General features: G+C 52.0%; 1 protein-coding gene across 1 annotated transcript; it reads right to left on the bottom strand.

The window, feature by feature from the left end:
* Positions 1–692: 692 nt before the first annotated feature.
* Positions 693–12,563, bottom strand: CAV3 (caveolin 3). Its single transcript, XM_027585385.2, has 2 exons — positions 12,205–12,563; positions 693–1,448 (listed from the first exon to the last, which is right to left on the bottom strand). Exons 1-2 carry the CDS (start codon positions 12,316–12,318, stop codon positions 1,107–1,109), a joined length of 456 nt encoding a protein of 151 aa, XP_027441186.1. The 5' UTR covers positions 12,319–12,563; the 3' UTR covers positions 693–1,106.
* Between the last annotated feature and the right edge of the window lie 4,254 nt (positions 12,564–16,817).

Here is a 16,817-nt window from a genome sequence, read left to right as displayed (position 1 = left end):
ACTTGTCAGAGCCTTTAATGTACTGATGTCTATTGAAAAATCTCTGAGAGAAATAGCATTTTCTAAACAAATGTAATCACAAAAGCCCCCCCCCCCCTCTTTTTTTTCTGAGGACTAAGTTCTGGATAACAATCTTGGGGAAAATATCTCTGAAGAATGTAAGATTGCTGGTTTTCGCCCCCCAGTGGGGTTAGGTGAGGAGGAGGTGGGATATGCCCCTGCTATTGTTTTTTATGTCCATAGTGAGTCCACACATGCACAAATTGGACCTTATGCCCTCATCACATTTCTGAAGGCTGAAGGGGTGCATGTCCCAAGGGGCTTGGGGTCTGGTGAGCCAAAGGGGAGGTTCTGAGGGTTTTGAACTCAGGCCCTGCCCTCGGTGGTGCCCAGGGAGGGACTCCCGCCCCTTCCAGCCCAAGGGCCATTTTCTTCTGTTGGTGACCACTGGCTGGCCTGGAGCAACAGAACCCAATGGGAAATAATCTCCCAAGGAACATGGGGGAGCAGATAGCCAGCAAATAAGAAGAAGCCCAAGAGGAACCCAGCTCTGTTCTGGCTCTTGAATTTGGCCAAGAGGAGGGCCAACCATCTTGCCCCGCTTGTTTCTCAGGGCAGCAAACTGTATTTTTGGAGCTCATCGGGACACGTACCTACCTTCTGGACACACACAAAACACAGTGTTCCCCAAATGCAGCCGAAACCCTTTATTGGAGCCACCCTCCTAATGCCAAGAGTCACTGGTAGCTTTCCCAGGTGGCGTGCATGGACAGGTTGACCCCGGGTGGGGACTGAGTGCTGGTTTATGCCGTTACAGTACAGGTGAATGCAAAGACTTGCAGTAGCTGCCTCTTAGCAAATTCTCTTTCCTCCTGCCCGGTCGCGGGGGCGTCGAGGTGGGGTAGGGGGCAGGCTGAAGGGCCACTGTGCTTCTGTGGCAGGGCTGTCTTTTCTTTCTGGCTTCCCTAAACTGTGTGCTTCCGTCTTGGGGGGAAATAGCAGTCCCTAAAGAGAAAGCACTCGCCAGCAGGCCCGCCCAGAAGTACTGTGGGGCCAGCCTGGCCTGACTCCCCCTGCCCAGCCACCCACATCGCCCCCACCTGGCCTTACACTTCCTTCCGGAGCATCACTTTGATGTTGCTGCAAATCTGGCCCAGGGCGGCAAAGAGCGGGTTACAGAAGGTGCGGATGCAAAGGGAGTAGATGTGGCTGATGCACTGGATCTCGATCAGGTAGCTCTTAATGCACGGCACCACTGCCCAGATGTGGCAGAAGGAGATGCAGGCGAACAGGAAGCCCCAGAGCAGGGCCAGCGGGACTCCCAGCAGTGTGGACAGCAGGCGGTAGCACCAGTACTTGGAGACCGTGAAGGTGGTGTAGCTCACCTTCCACACGCCGTCGAAGCTGTAGGTGCCCACGGGCTCTGCGATCACATCTTCGAAATCCACCTGGGGGGTGGGAAGGGCAATCTTTCGGTCACAACATCCACCCACTTCCTACGCTTCCGTGTGCCGGCGGCAGAACGCTCTGGAGGGCTGGTTGCACCTGCTGGCGGGGCAGCCCTGCCGGGGATCCTGACTCAGCACAGCCGGGGTGAGGCCTGACACTGCATTTCTGACAAGCTCCCAGGAGATGCCAGTGATGCCCGGGAGCAGTGAGGCACGGAGCTGGGCCCACGCCCTCATCTTATGGGTGGATAAACAGGCCCTGGGGAGTTGCGTGACTTCCTTAAAGCCACCAGGACATGTGAGGCATGGTTCTTAAATTCTGTGATTTTGTGATCCTAGAGAGTTGGATAGTCCTGGTCATCCTGGGGGTAAGGAGCAGACATCTAGCTAGGCTGGTCCCTGAAGGGAGCCAGGTGGAGGGAGGGGTGAGGGTTGGAGAAACATATTGGGCATGGCTAGGACCTCATGGGATGGACAGTGTGCGCCCTCGGGGTGATGCAGGTGCCTCCAGAAGGCCAAGGGCAAGCCCAGCGTGGCCAGAGTGAGGCGAGAGGGGCCTGGCCGGACAGTCACTGTGATGAGCAGTCTCTGAAGGCTTTTGTGCAGAGACTGGCTTGACTCGATCAGAGTTTTTTTTTTTTTTTTATTGAGGTATAATTGATATATAACATTGTATTAGTCTCACCATAATGATTCGGTATTTGTATATTTGGGAAATGATCACCACACTGAGTGTAGTTAACACCCATCACCATACAGAGCTCTAATTTGTGTGTGTGTGTTGAGAACTTTTAGGATCTCCTCTCTTAGCACCGTTCATATATGCCGCACAGTATGGTGAAGCATAGCCACCATGCTCTAACTTACAGCCCCGGGACTCATTATTTTACCACTGGAGGTTTATTCCTTTTGACCCCCTTCGCTCACCACCCGCCCCGGCCTCCGGCAACCACCAGCCTGTTGTCGGCAATCTGATCTGGATTTTGCGTAGCTGGCTGGGCCGGTGGTGGTTGGGAGAGAGGACGCAGGTGGGGTCCAGTGGGGAGCCGTGGCAATATTCCAGGTGGGACCCGCTGCCAGGCTGGTTTGGGGTAATGGCGGTGGGTTAGAGAGAGGCACACAGGTCTGAGAGCTATTTTAGGATCTGGCATGTGGCGAAGTGAGGGCCATGCCGTCCTGGCTTGTAAAGGTGTCTGGTGCCAAGTCAGGCTGAGCAGGCCCGAAGCACCTCACCCTAGTCCCACGGCAACCTCAGACTTTCCTCTCCCTGCTGCCTACCCCAGCCCACCTTGCAGCTAGAAGGAGCACGGGCGCTCAGAGAATCCGGTTCACACTTTCCACTATTCTGAGGCCCCATTTGGAAAGTGGGAAAAAATAGTCAGTAAACTTGAAAAAAAAAAAAAGTACTTTCAGCCAAGTCATTTAACTAAACTTTCTTGAGTCCCCATTATGCATTAAACACTATCATAGCGCATATGCGATGTCCTTCCACATCCCTAAGCTTTAGCTGTCCTGTCTGTGAAATGGGGACATGATCATCTTTCATGCTTCTGGGCCATTTGAATAAAAGCTGGTTTAATGAAGTCTCAAACTCATCAGACTGAGGGTGGAGGGGTCACCTGTGGGGCCTGGGGGTGGGAGGCCAGAGCTCAAACATCAGTCTTCCATGCGATCCTCTCATCTGGGCACAGAATTACTATTCAAATTGCTTTTCATTACAAAATGACATAGCCACATTGCAGAAAATTCAGGAAATAGTAAAAGGAAAACAAAAGCATCTCCAATTTGTATTTCTCTAGTACTAACAATGTCATTGCTTTGGTGCTTTTCTTTCCACGGTGACTTTTTTTGGGGGCGGGGAGTGGACACAACCCTGTTATATGTATAATGGCGAGTCCTGTTTTTGTCACATGAGCATATTCTGAGCTCCTGTGCCGCACCTCAGATCCCTGGATCCCCCTGGAGACCGCAGAGGATGAGGTCTCACCCAGGGGCTGGTATGTTCATGGGGAGCAAAGTTGACAGCCTGGGATTTCAGGCTGCAGGTGATGTGAGAAGCTGACTCGGGGAGTCAGTAGGGCCTTCCAGGACCCCCTGTAAATCTCAGCCTCCAGCTCTCTCTGCTGGGGTTCAGCAGAGGTCATTTAACCTCTTAAAGGGGGGCCTGGATGGAAGGGCGAGGCTGGAGGGAAGAATATAAATATGGTCCTCATCTCAGAAAGATGGTACTTATTCCTGGAGGGCTTCTGGGAGGTGGTAGCAGGCTGGGAATTTGGTGGACTGTGAGCTCTGGAGGCAGAGATGGAAAACGGGTGTGCTGGATATTTGGAAAAGAAGGCCCAAGTTGGTTGAGGAGCATCTCATGGCTTTGGACAGTGGATGGAAAGGACTGGCATTTTCTCTATTTGGTTATATACGGGGCAAAAATTCAGAGTTGTTGTTTCTCGGGGGAGCTTTCAAATCTCAGAAGCTGGGGAGGATAGGCCTGGGCGACCATTCCAACCCTGACCTAGGTCCACCCAGAATGATTATCGAGGTTCAGTTAGATCCCTAGGGCCTGGGTCCTGTCCATTGCGGCGTTCTGCCCTCTGTAGCCTGCCCCTCCTCCATCATGGTCCTGCCCCAGCCTCATGCCTCTTAGCACCCTGGCTGGCTTCTGGTGCATGGGGCAGCCCCAGGAACTTTGCCAGCGGGAGGAGATATTGTCCCAGCAGGCACTTCCTCCTTCCTTCGCTCTCCCACTCAGTGCCTGTGGCCTCCCTACCCTTCCTGTGGCTGTTCCTTACGATGGTGCCTCCGCTACTCACAGGTGACCCAGGCCTGCCTCCTCACCACACAAGAGGCAGACAGCCCAGAGGTGGGAGGCAGGGCACAGAGGTCTGGTCCTCGTTGACCAGAGAGACGTGCCCCAAGGCAGGGCTCTCGGCGCCTTCCTTCCAGCCCCCCGCCCTGCTCCTCTGTAGCCCAGCCTGCTGTGTTCATTTAGCCTTGTGTATCCTGCCTTTCACCACATTTGATTATTTGTGTCTGGCCTCTGAGAGGTGGCAGCGTGGAAAAGAGCCCCGTCGGAAGTCACGTTCTGGAGACTGGAGTCCAGCTCTGCTACTGACTGGCTCTGTAACTTTTTCTGAGCTTTTCTGTGCCTCAGGTTCGTGGATTCATCCCGTAAAGTTTGTTGGAGGATTCAATAAGTTAAGACATCTAAATACTCAGAACAGTACCCGGCACAGAATACCGGATTAATCACCGGTATTCTCTTCAAGAGGATGGTAGAGCCCCAAAAGTGGCTTGGCACACCAGTGACGTGCTGCTCTGATGAGTGACTTTGGCAGATGACTTACACCTCTGAGCTTCACTTGCTCATCTGTAAAATGGGTTTGCTATTTCTTACAACCTTGTTATGAGGAATTGAAATAATTCATCATCTGTTCACCCCCCCACCATCTATTCATCCGCCCATCCATCTCTCATCAGTCTGTCATCCATCTATCCATCCATCCACCCGCCCACCCGCCCATCCATGCATTGATCCATGGATCTATCCATCCACCCATAGATATCCATGCGTCCATCCTTCTATCCATTCAAACACAGATTCATTCAGCACCCACTCTGTGCTAGGCATACCACCTCTTGGGCAATGCTCAGCATAGTACCTGGCACCTGGTAGGTGCTCAGTGACAGTAATTATGTGTTCAGTTGTTCTCACGTTCCTATGAAAATATATCTCAGAAAATCTGTTGACACCCCAGATCCTAAGTACAGTAACTCTGCAGCTTACCTAGTCATAATTGTGTGCACGTGCACGCACACCTCCACCTGCGCTAGTAAGATGGGTGCAGGGCTCTTTTCCCTCATTTTCTGTTTATGGTAATAATCTCACTCCCCGGGACCTCTCTGTTGTGTCTTTTAATTATTACTTCTTTGCAGAAGACGTCGTGCTGACATTTGAATTATTCCCTGTAACTGCCTTTGGGCACTGTGCATGGGGTGACTGCCCGTTTTCTGGGAATCAGAAAATGTGCTCTTGGGGGATGGGCTGTGTGGGCAGGCCCAGCTGTTCCCCTAATTCGGGTTGAGCCTTGGGACGGCTTTGGTCACAGCGCCGACTTTGGGGAGGTATTTATAAGACCCGGCTCAGGGAGATCTTAGGCAGTCACGCCAGTGTATCAGAAGCACACCGTGACTTCATTTCTGAGTCCGTCTCTAAAGTGGAGGGGAGATTGCTTTTTCTGGGAGGGTGGTGGGGTGGGTGCTGGACCCATCGGCCGAACCTCAGGGCTTGGTGTGCAATTGGAGGGAGGCGAGAGGGTGGGAAGGGTGAACGTGGCTGCCCATTCAGTCGGTGTCCCCTTCTCTGGCATATTTATTTTTGGAAGAGTGAGAGAGCCAGTTGATTAATTGGAACGAGACAGCACAGCCCCACAGGCTCCAAGAGGGTGGGGAAGGGTGCAGGGCAACAGGGCTGGGCTTTGCCGGAGGATTCGGGGGAGGCCAGCAGCCACCCCCGGTCAAAAATACCTCCCCAGATTCCTGTATGACTCAGTCCTTGGGCATCCTGGGCCCTGGACAATTCAGATAGAGTATCTGTGGGTGGGGAAACAGCTCTAGACAGGAGGATGGACATCTGGTGCCAGTCTCTACTTGACCACTGAGTTGCTGTGTGATTTGGGGCATGGTGCTTTTCCTCTCTGGGCCTCCGGGGTTTTTTGTTTTGTTTTGTTTTGTTTTGTTTTTTTTTTTTTTGTTTGTTTGTTTGTTTTTAAACTACACCAAGAGGATTGGGCCAAGAACCCTAGTGACTCAAAGTTCGATTTTGGAGTCAGAACACCCAAGGGGAAGGTTCAGTTTTCTGGTCTTAGTTTTCTTGCCTAGTACCTTGCTACTTAAAGGGTGGTCCAGAGCTGGTGCCCCTCTTCCCAACAAGGTATGGACAGAAGTTGAGAGTAAGCATTTAGAAATAGTCACAGAAATTTGAGCCGGTCATTGTATGTCTGGTAACTCTCATAATAATAAAAATTGGGGCTTACATTGTAGATGCCTATTTTTCATTTCATTTCCCTAGTAATTCATTTCTATTGAATTTTGCCAAAGTATTGGTGTTCAACAAATTGAAATTATTATAATAAAACTGACCCTTTGCCTAGATAATTTGAGAAACATGGGTCGATAGAGTAGGAAGCTAAAATGGGGTGATAGCTGTAAAACAGCTGAAAAATGGCAAAGCTTTGCTTCTTGTGTTATGATTGGTAATAACAATAATAGAATTCTATATAATCTGGGGGAACCAAAGCAATGCTCACAATGTGTCCCTTGTAGGTGTTTTCTGGCCATGTATCTTATATTTGGTATCTTGCCAGCTTTTGGGTGGGGGGGGGGGTTAACCAGTCTCCAGAGATGACCCCCAATTAGTCATGGCCCTGAGCATTTAAGCCCTTGCCTCTTCCCATCCTGTACTGAGTCTGGGCTTGCCCTAGGACTCACTTTAATCACCCCAGTGCGAGAGAAGGGATGCCGTGCCAGGTCCAGAACTAAGCCTCACAGGGGCCTGGAAGTTTCTGCCTTGGGAGTCCTGAGCTGCCATATACGCTGATGTAGAGACTGGTGGAGTTAGAAGTCCGTTACTATCCCCTGCTCTAGAGCCTGATGGAGAGGCCACCCGAGGGAGAGACCCAGCCATGCCAGCCTCCCAGCTGCGCCCTGCCTTCCACCCGTCCCCGTTGAGGCACCAGGCGTAGGAGGGAGCCAGCTCAGCAGAGGCCCCAGGTGGCTGCCACTGCTTGAGGGGCCACCAGTGGGAGCAGTGGAAGTGCCCAGCTGCATCCACAGAACTGTAGGAGACCGTCACAGGCTTGCTGCTTTACACTATTGAGTTTGGGGTGATTTGTGACCACAGCGCTAGATAACCAACACAGTGTGTCTTGAGGGGAAAACTGGTAATAACTCGGGACTCCAGGTTTCTCTTCTACAGGACAAGGGGGACTCGTTTGTACTTGAAAGTGCAAAACACTCACCGGCCCTACCACATAGGAATTTCTGGTGGCAGAACCCAGAAATCTGCATTTTAACTTGCTCCCCCAGAAAGTGGACCACCTTTTGAAAAGCTAGGTTAGTTAATACTTAGGTGTCCCCTAACACTAAATTATAAATACCTCAGTTGGTTAGTCCAGTGGAGGCCTTCTGAGAGATACCTGACGGGGGACCAGACATGTCCAAAAGGAAGAAACCGCCAACATGGAATGAGTGGCAGTTTGGATGGCCTCCCAAAACCCAGTCTCAAGCTGCCCCTTCTGCTTTCTCCCACAAATTCTCTTTCACATGCACTTAGTCCCGTCATTCTTTGGCAGGCGGAGTAGCGAAGAGGTTTCTTCTGTGTGTCAGCTCTGCCTCACCAATGGTCCGTGGCTTCGTGAAAGAGTGCTGGGGTCCATTAGTAACGTCGGCCACGGGCATAGGTTGAGGGGGTGGTAGCAGTAACTATCTCTCACGCTTGCCAGTGCCACCCAACATCCTTCTCAATTGTATGGCTTTTGCTTATTTTGTTCCCTCTTCTTCAAAAGCCTTATTCACATTTTAATTTTTTCCCCATTTTTTTAATGCACCTGGGCTCCTGTCTCCCCATGAAGCTGGCTCCTGATTTTCCCAGGCGAGAGTAAGGTCTTCCTCCCTTAAACCCCGGGACACTTCATCAGGGCCTAAACTATGGTGTTTAGCACCTTCTCCCAGACACCCTCATTATTTGAGTCTCATCCTCTCTGTTAGTTTGGATTCCTCTCAAGAGGAAGTACCGGGTCGGTGTCCTCTTTCTGCGACAGGGTGTCCAGGTGGGCCCAAACCGGGAGCAGAGTTTGCCGAACTGGTGGCTACTGGGTCCTTTGGGTGTTTCTTAGCCTGAGCTGATAGGCAAAGGGTGCAGTTTGTGTGTTTTTCTAAGGGAGGAGGGTGTTTAGTGGCAGATGTAGCTGTAGGATGGGCTGGGGTCATGTCTGGCCCCCTGCCCTCTTTGACCTTGAGTGGCTGCGGGGAGAGAGGTTGGAGCCTGAAGGTGAGAGGGACCTGTGTGACACTTTGGGCTCAAGCATTCCCACTTTCGAATCTGAGTGCCTCAGTGTGGGTTAGGGAGACAGCCCCGAGCCCTCTCAGAAAGAATTCAGAGACCTTTGAGGTGGGGCTGCAGGTTTCTGAGCTGGGTCTGAAGGGAAGGCGGGAGAGCTTCTGGGGACTGCTGCTGCACCTTCACATCCCCCGGAGCCTGGCATGAGGGCTCATATGTGCTCATCCCCATCTCCTCTGAGACAACCCAGGACCTGGCACATAGTAGGCACTCAGGAAAAATTCATGGGATCCGTACTCTGGGAGTGGTGGTGACAGTCGGGGGAAGAGGGAACGGGGTGTGTTCTAATCCCTAGGAGCCTCCCCTTAGCCCAAGACCCAGCCCCGAACCTGGGGGACCACAGTTCAAGTCTGGCAGGCTGTGCAGGGCTCTCCCTCTGCCTTTGGCACCCATTTTCCAGCCCAGGTCCAAGGGCCGTACCAGGCCTTGTTTGGGGAAGTTTGGGGAAGTTTTGACTGGAAAGTCAAAAGGGAGCGCCTCCAGTCTGCTGAGGGTCAAGTCCACAGACACCACGGGTCTCTCTCCTGCTCTGTGTCCTTGGCTTTTCTGTGTGAAACCTCAGCAGCTGCTGACAGAGGGGACAGGTCTCTTTCTGTGCCACCCAGCCTCTGTGGATGCCAGGACTCAGGCCAGAGAGGGAAAGGGATTTCCCTGGAGTCACACAGCGAGCCTGGGTCAGGGCTGGGACCAGAACTAGGGTCTCTGTAGCTCGGCCTTATTCCGGCATCTTTGTGTGTCTCCCATGCTAGCCCATGGGGAGCCCGTTAGCGCTGGTGAAACCACCCTGACAGGTCCCTCCTGAGCTTTCATCTCCACCTCTGCCTTGTTCCTCTTTCTCTCCGTCTCTCTCACCCTCTCACTACCTTGTTCTGCCGCCTCCCTCCATCTTGTCTTTGCCCCAGTTGATTAAAGAAGCCCAGGTGCCCCAGGCTCCCGTTCAGACAGGCCCCCTGCCTAGCCAGCTCTCCTGTCTCTTCCTTCCTTTTATCCCTTTCACAAGACCGTACACAAACCCCACGTTGGCTTTGACCTGTTTGTGCTATTTATCTGACTCCGTTCTATGATCCTTGTTCTGAATTTCAAAACTTTTTCATTTCTCAGTTATTCAACACAAAAGAAAGTCAAATAACTCCCCAAACCAGGGAACGTCCAATAAATACACCAAATAATCATCTGCTCTCAACAAGATTATCTGCAGGGCCTTTTGCTTAGCCATCGAGGGATGTTTTCCGGGGTTCCGGAGAGACCGCTCTCAGCCCCTGGGGAGGCTGCCCCCGGCCCTCCCTCGGATTAGAACCTGGGCCTGGAGCCTGGAGCTGGCTCCCTCCGGGCTCGGTGGGGCCTGAGAGACTCTCTACACTTGTCACCTGTTGTGGGTCTCGTTCAGAAGCCACATTCTCCCTTGGGGTCCTCTTCTCTGCCCCCCGCAGCCGGCTAGGGACCTCCTGAAGGGGAACCTGGTTGTACAAGCTGGCCCCCGGCTACCTTGTCCTGCCCTGCACGCTCCTCCAAGCTCCCACTCGGCTCACGCTTGTCACACCCTTGCTGTGCACCAGCGACTGTGTTAGGCACTTTCCAATCCCTTATTTCTTTTATTCCTCACGTTATACTTTTATTTGCACAGCACTGCTCGGAGAGTCCTGTACCTGGCGGAGGTAAGTGATATTATGTTCATTTTACAGAGGGAAACTCAGGTCCTGAAAACCTAGGTGGCTTGTCCAGGGTCGTCGCTTTTAGGTAGAAGAGAGTAAATTTGAAACCAGGCCTTTTAAAGCCAAGTTCGGGACTCTTTCCTCCAGACCACACTGCACAAACCACGACGAATACTATTTTACATTTATCTAGTAATTTCCCCCTTGCGGCACTTCTCACACTGGGCCATAAGTACCCTATTGGCACCATTAAGGATACAGATAAATACAGTAATAGCATAGTATGAGCTATGATGGGGAAATGCCCAGAGGGAAGTTGGAGCATGAAGAGGGAGCGACTGTCTGCCTGGAGGAGCTGAGGAAGGCTTCCTGGAGGAGGTGACATTTGAGTTGGCTCTTGAAAGTGGAGCAGGGCATTCACCGCAGGGAGGAGTGGGGGTGCTCCTGGTACAGGAGTATGTTCTGGTTGGTGTGGCCGGCTCCTGGCGTTGGAGCTGGAAGGCAGAAGAAGAAGGTTGGGGCCAGATCGTGTTGGGGCTTGAAAGCCATGGGGAGGAGTTAAAGTTTATTGGGCAGGGGAGGTATCCCACCGAGGGATGACAGCACAGGGGCTGTGCTTCTGAGCAAGCCCAGAGCCACACTGTCTGGTCCAGTGGCCACGAGCTCAAAGCTCAAAGCACTTGACCTATGACCAGGGCAACAGAAGAATTCTAAATCTTGTTTAATTTTAATTCAAATGTAAAAGATGATACTTAATTCTGAGATGGGAAAATTTTAAAAAATATTTGGAACGATTTGGGCCTGTGACTCGATTTCAACTGTACATTTTATGAGATCTTAAGACAGAACAAGGATTTCTGATCCATGTGGAGGCTGAACTGACAGACAGCCTAAGTGTAAGCTACACGCTGGATTTCAAACATGAAAACAGACTGTAATCGTGCATGATAATTGTTTTTTATCAGTTACATGCTGAAATGATACTATTTTGGAAATACTGGGTTAAATCAAAAAATATCACAAAAACTAGTTTCACCTGTTTGTTTTTCCTCTTTAAAATTGTGGCTGCTTAGAGAATGTACAATGACATCAGGTGATTGTATAATGGGTTGCATTGTGTTTCTACTGGTAAGGGCTGATCTTGTGATTCTGATGCATTTAGTAGGACCCAGGGAGCCCCAGGCACCTGCCCTTTTAACAGCCCTTCCAGTGACTCTGATGCTAGGGGTGGGCACCCTGCTTCCAGGAATTCTGCTGAAAGATCCCTGTGGCTACTGGGCGGAGGTTGGAGTGAGGGTGTGGGCCTGGAGGCGGCCAGGCTGCTAGTGGCATCCAGACGAGGAAAGAGGCTGACTCAGGCAGTGGCCATGGGGGAGACGCCCCAAAAGCTGGGTAACTGTCCTCCGAGCGCTGCCTTTCGGGAGCCCGGTACCCTCCGAGAGGCCTCTGCCCTGGCCTGGCAGCAGGACCTGGGGTCAAGTGGGGAGCTGGCATGAGCGCCGGGCATGGCCCCCACACCATGGACAGTGGACACGGGGCAGTGCTCTGGGGGAATTAATGCGTACTGGAAGCCACCCTCTGGGGATTAACCCCGCACCCACCGCGAAGACCGCAGAAATAACCCCTGGCGCAGAAAAGAGCCCAAGTTGGCCACCCATTGGTCTTCATCCTGGGACGAGGGCCAGGAGCTAATGGGAAGAGCCGCGGAGTCGTACGGAGGCACTTGCCTCTGTGAGTCGCCTCCCCACCCCACACCTGCGTCATGTATGTCCGGCTGAGGTTTTGCTCTTGTTTAGGCTAAATGTTCTTTGGGGGTGTACATGCTGGCTTTTGAGGGAGGATTTGGAGCAGACCAAGGAACAAGGCCTCTCGTCAGGGAAGCCGGTCGTGGTTGTGCATGGATCAGAGCCCTCCCCCGTCCTGTGCCCAGACGCTCTGCAGACCCGACACCCTCCGGGCAGCGGTGCCCAGGCAGGCCCACTGAGCCTACCTTCACTATGTCCTCGTTAATGTTCTTGGGGTCTCGGTTCACCAGGTCGATCTCCTTGCAGTGGATGTCCTTGACAATCTGGGCCTCCAGGTCTGTGTGCTCTTCAGCCATCATCGTGGAGCTGGGGGACCGTGGGAGGAGATCTGAGCCGTGTGGCCACTGGGGCTGAAAAGACTTGGGGCAGGGACACAGTTCAGTGTCCCCAGACTTGTGCCCCAGCCGGCTAAGCAGGCCCCACCCAGCATGCCCTCTGACAGCTGTCCCACATAACTTCAGCCTGTCTCTCGCTAACGCCTCTGTGGCAGGCCTCCAAGCTAAAATTAAGACTGGAGCTCTGCTGGAAGGTCCAGCGCTCCTTACAGGGGCCTCACCCGAGCGAGAGCAGAGGCTTTGGCATCTGTGGGCCACGGGGCGGCTGGGCTGGTGGTGCAGGCCCTGGGATTCGCCCCCTGCCATCAGCATGCGGGCAGCTCTGGGAGGGGAGGAGGGGTTGGCCTGCAGCTCGGCCTCTTGTGGGGCCAGGAGCTTTGGCACACCTCGCCTCTCCGCCCGCCACGCTCCCACCTGGAGAATGCGGCCGCGCTAAAAACAATCAGGGGCTCTGCCTGCCCTCCCGGAGAGGAGGAGATGAGCTGGCATGTGGGAAGGGGCTTCGGGAACTGAAATGCTGTCTGGTAGGGGTTCTCACTGGAGTCGTTAGTACCTGGCCCTGCCGTTTGGTGGCCTGGAGCAAGGCTGAATCTTTCCCACTTCTGGGGTTTCCCCTGGAGGTTTCCCCTTCCTGCCTGGAGGATCTCATAGTCTGTGGGGACAGATTGATTAAAAAATAAGTAATTATGATAGGGTGTGGCAAATGCTATAGCTCAGAGATATTTTACAAACAACTTACCTTAAGAGGTCCACAGGGGCTCTGACAGCTTATTCTGAGGGCATCAAGGAAGGCTTCCTAGAGGAGGTGGCTTTAGAGTTAGGTGTTGAAGGGCAAGCAGGAGTCCACTACCTAGAATATTTCAGGTGAAAAGACCATAGGTATCAGAGGACTCGTGTGAACTGCGATGCTGAGAAGTGTGCAGTGGCCAGGGCCTGGATGTCTGGTGGGGGTGAGGCAGGACATAAGGCTCAGCTTGGGCCTGGGTGGGAAGGATCCCAAATGTCATACTAAGTAGTATGGATTTTTTTTTAAGATTTTATTTATGAGAGAGAGGAAGCATGGGGGGGGGGAGGAGGGGCACAGGGAAAGGGAGAAGCAGGTTCCCCACCGAGCAGGGACAGCCTGACTTGGGGCTCCATCCCAGGACCCTGAGATCATGACCTGAGCCAAAGGCAGATGCTTAACCATCTGCTTAACTGACTGAGCCACCCAGGCTCTCCCCTAAAGAGTATGGATTTTACAGAGGTATTGGGAAGCCCTTGAAGACTTCAGTGAAGCAGAGGGTCTATTGGAATGATGTGTGAGGATGATCACTGGTGGTTAGAGCTGGGTGAGTCTGAGGCAGGAAGACGGTCAAAAAGCTCAAGGCAAAAAGCTGGGCTCTGTCAGTAATTGCACTTGGCTACTATCTAATAAAATTCAAAATACTTGTGGCTGGTGCAAGGTAGGGGCTACCTTCCCCCCACCCCCGCACATAATACAAATAGTTCAGAACTACTGTGGGAGCTCTATTATGTCATCAGCCTCCCAGACCTCCATCTTTCTGTTCTGCTGTTCTTAATAGCCACCTCATAGGCACAAGGTGGCTGCCGCTCTTCCAGCCATCAGATGAAAGAGGAAAAGGGGGCAACGGCGTACCAGGAAAAGGCATCTGCCAGCTAAGTCAGCTCCAATAGAAAACTTTCCCAGAAGTCCCACTTGACAAGTTTTGTTTGTCGTTGGCCATCCCTCTTGGCCAACGAGGCCAGGAAATGCTATCGCCCCCATAGTGTCACCAGGGATAAATGGTAGGCAACTAGCAAACTCTATTGCTAGCTCTCTTAGGAATTACCTATTTGTTTTTTCCTTCACCCCCCTGCCTGGGCCCCCAGGTCTTGGGAATATGGACCTTCTCCTGTGAAGAGTTGAGACGAAGGAAATGTTGCTGCCTGTGTTCACATGGGATACGGCAGGGATCTGAGCCTGAGCTTGAGTTTTGTCTGCTGCAGGACCAGATGTGTCTGGTGAAAAGCCGGGGCAGCAGTAGTCATTCACAAGGGTTGGAGGAGGAGCTGCCTGGAGGAGGCTCATCATAAAGGACAAGTGGTGGTAACAGATAATAGTAATGACTATGGACGACTGTGTTTTTCAAAGATGGCCACATTTGTGCTCTTACAGGAGGACTGACTCTCTTCCACTAAACGGGGTCTGTGCCCTTCCCCTTTAATCTGGGCGGGGGTTTAGATTATTCTGACCTACAGAGCATGGCAGCGCTGATGCTCTGTGACTTTTGGGCCAGGCCATAGGAAGGATACAGTGCCTGGCTCTCGCCTCTCAGGACTCCTGCCCTTGGAAATCAGCTGGGGGCTGAGGAAGCCCAAAGAAGCCCACGTGGAGAGACCACGTGCGGAAGGGTCCAAGGCCCCTGGCTGGCCCGTGACACCAGCTGCCCGACGGGAGAGTGAGTGAGGCTTTGGACGAGGCCAATCCCTGGGCTTCATGTCACCCCTAAACCCCCGCGCCTTCTAGCTGAAGCCCGGATGTTGTGGGACAGACACGCTGCTCTGCGTCCTGTCTCAATATCTAAACCACAGAGGCCACGAACATCCCTTTTTGATGCCACTGAGTTTGAGGGTAGCTAGTTTACAGTCACAGGAACTAGCACAGTGAGTGCTCACTGCAGGAACAGCAGCTGCTTTGTTGAGGTTCACCACGCGCTGGTACCTTGTGAAGGGACCCTTGGTGTGCCTGAGTTGTCCCCTTGGTCCTGTGAAAGGGTGGCCGCCTCGAGATGGCGGTCGATGCTGAGGAGGTTGTGGGGCAGCTAATACACATTTTGGGTGTCAGAGGAAGAAGATGCTGTGGCCTGAAGTGACCCGGGAGAAATCTCTGCCGGCGGGTGGCACTGCAGTGGGACCAGAAGGCTGAGTAGAATTAGAGAGGCAGGGTGGGAAGAGCCAGATGCCAGAGGCGGAAAAAGAACTGTCTCTCATTTCATTCTGATGATCCTATTTCCAAAGGCGATGTAGTGGGAAGAGACTTAACTCAGGAACTGTTAGGAACTCAGGCCTGAGCTCTTCTCCTGGCCCCATCACTAACTGGTTTCGTGACCTCGTGTCAGCTCTTGACCTTCCCTGTGCCCACCTGTCCAATGTGGATGGCGATCCTCACCCGAGACTCTGTGCTTCACACACAGGGACAACACGAACAGGGCACCCGCGGGCCCATATACTCACAGAGGAGACATTACGAAGCATTACGAAGAACATACTGGAAGACAAAGCTTTCGAGTCAGCCCTGGGGAGAAGCTCCTGACATGGGAGCACAGTAAAGGAGGCAGAGTGACTTTCCGAAGCCCATTTTGTGCCTGCGGTTTTGTGGAGGACGCTGCGTTCTTATTTTAAAGCCATTTTGTTGTTGTTGTTCGGCTTGCTCAGTGAGAGAGGGAAAAATCTTTGAAAATGGGCCATGCAGGAAGACATAAATCTGTGGAGTGTGAAAAGGGGAAGTAATAGGAAAGATGATATAGACCGACTCACCAGGAGAGTCACAGCATTACAGTCTGAAGACTCAATTAACTGTCAGATTGAAGGCTACATTAACCAGCAAGATTTATCACTTATGCAGAAGTCTCCAAAAGAGGTAAGGCGAGGATGCATAGAGAAGGAAATCTTTTTGTTTTTTGTTGGAGTTTTAGATCTAGGCAGAGGGCCTCTATTTTCTGTTTGCTACTTGCCTTTTGGAGTCTGCATTTAGAAGACACATCACAGCATTCCAGAGCTAGAAGAGGCTCTGTTTCTGCATTTTACAGATGAAGAGTGTTGGTTGCTGGAGGGGAGAGCCAAGAATTTGGAGACATAAGAAGAACTGGGAGTGATTGACCATCTGCCAATCAGCAGGCCACTCCCCTCCAAGCTTCAGTTTACTCCTCTATATAATGAGGATAAGGACACCATCCCCTCTTACCAGATTTTGGTATCTGATTCCTGCCAGAGGTTTTGGAGGTTTTTAGAATGTTCTCCAAAAAGGGCAATGCAATCTCAGGATGCATTAATAAAGATATACCATCCAGAATGATGGAGGTGACTTATCTACTCAACTCTGCACTGGTCAGACCCTAGTGGGAGCCTGGTACATAGTGGGAGCCTTGGGCTCCATGCTCCAAGAGAGGTTTTGGGAAACTAGATCCCATCTACATAGGGTAAATAAGATGGTGCAAGAGCTAGAAGCATGTCTTATGAGAAACAGAACAATGTCAGTTTGAAGGAGAGAAGACTGAAGGGGAAAAACAGAAGAATCTTACTCAAATCCGTGAAAGCTTAAGGGATGAGATTTATTCTGAGTGGTCGCAAGGACTGGTGAGTAAGTGGCAGACTTTGGCTTCATTCAACCCAGTGCCCAGCTCTTGATAATGGTTGATTATAGGATTACTGTCAAGGGTAGCAGGAAGAACTGACTCTCAGTTATCCAGAAGTCTGCTAGG

This window comes from Zalophus californianus, chromosome 1, assembly GCF_009762305.2.
Source record: "Zalophus californianus isolate mZalCal1 chromosome 1, mZalCal1.pri.v2, whole genome shotgun sequence".
Taxonomy (NCBI): domain Eukaryota; kingdom Metazoa; phylum Chordata; class Mammalia; order Carnivora; family Otariidae; genus Zalophus; species Zalophus californianus.
The sequence above is the reverse complement of the archived record's forward strand: the minus strand, read 5'-3'. Positions and strand labels throughout refer to the sequence as shown.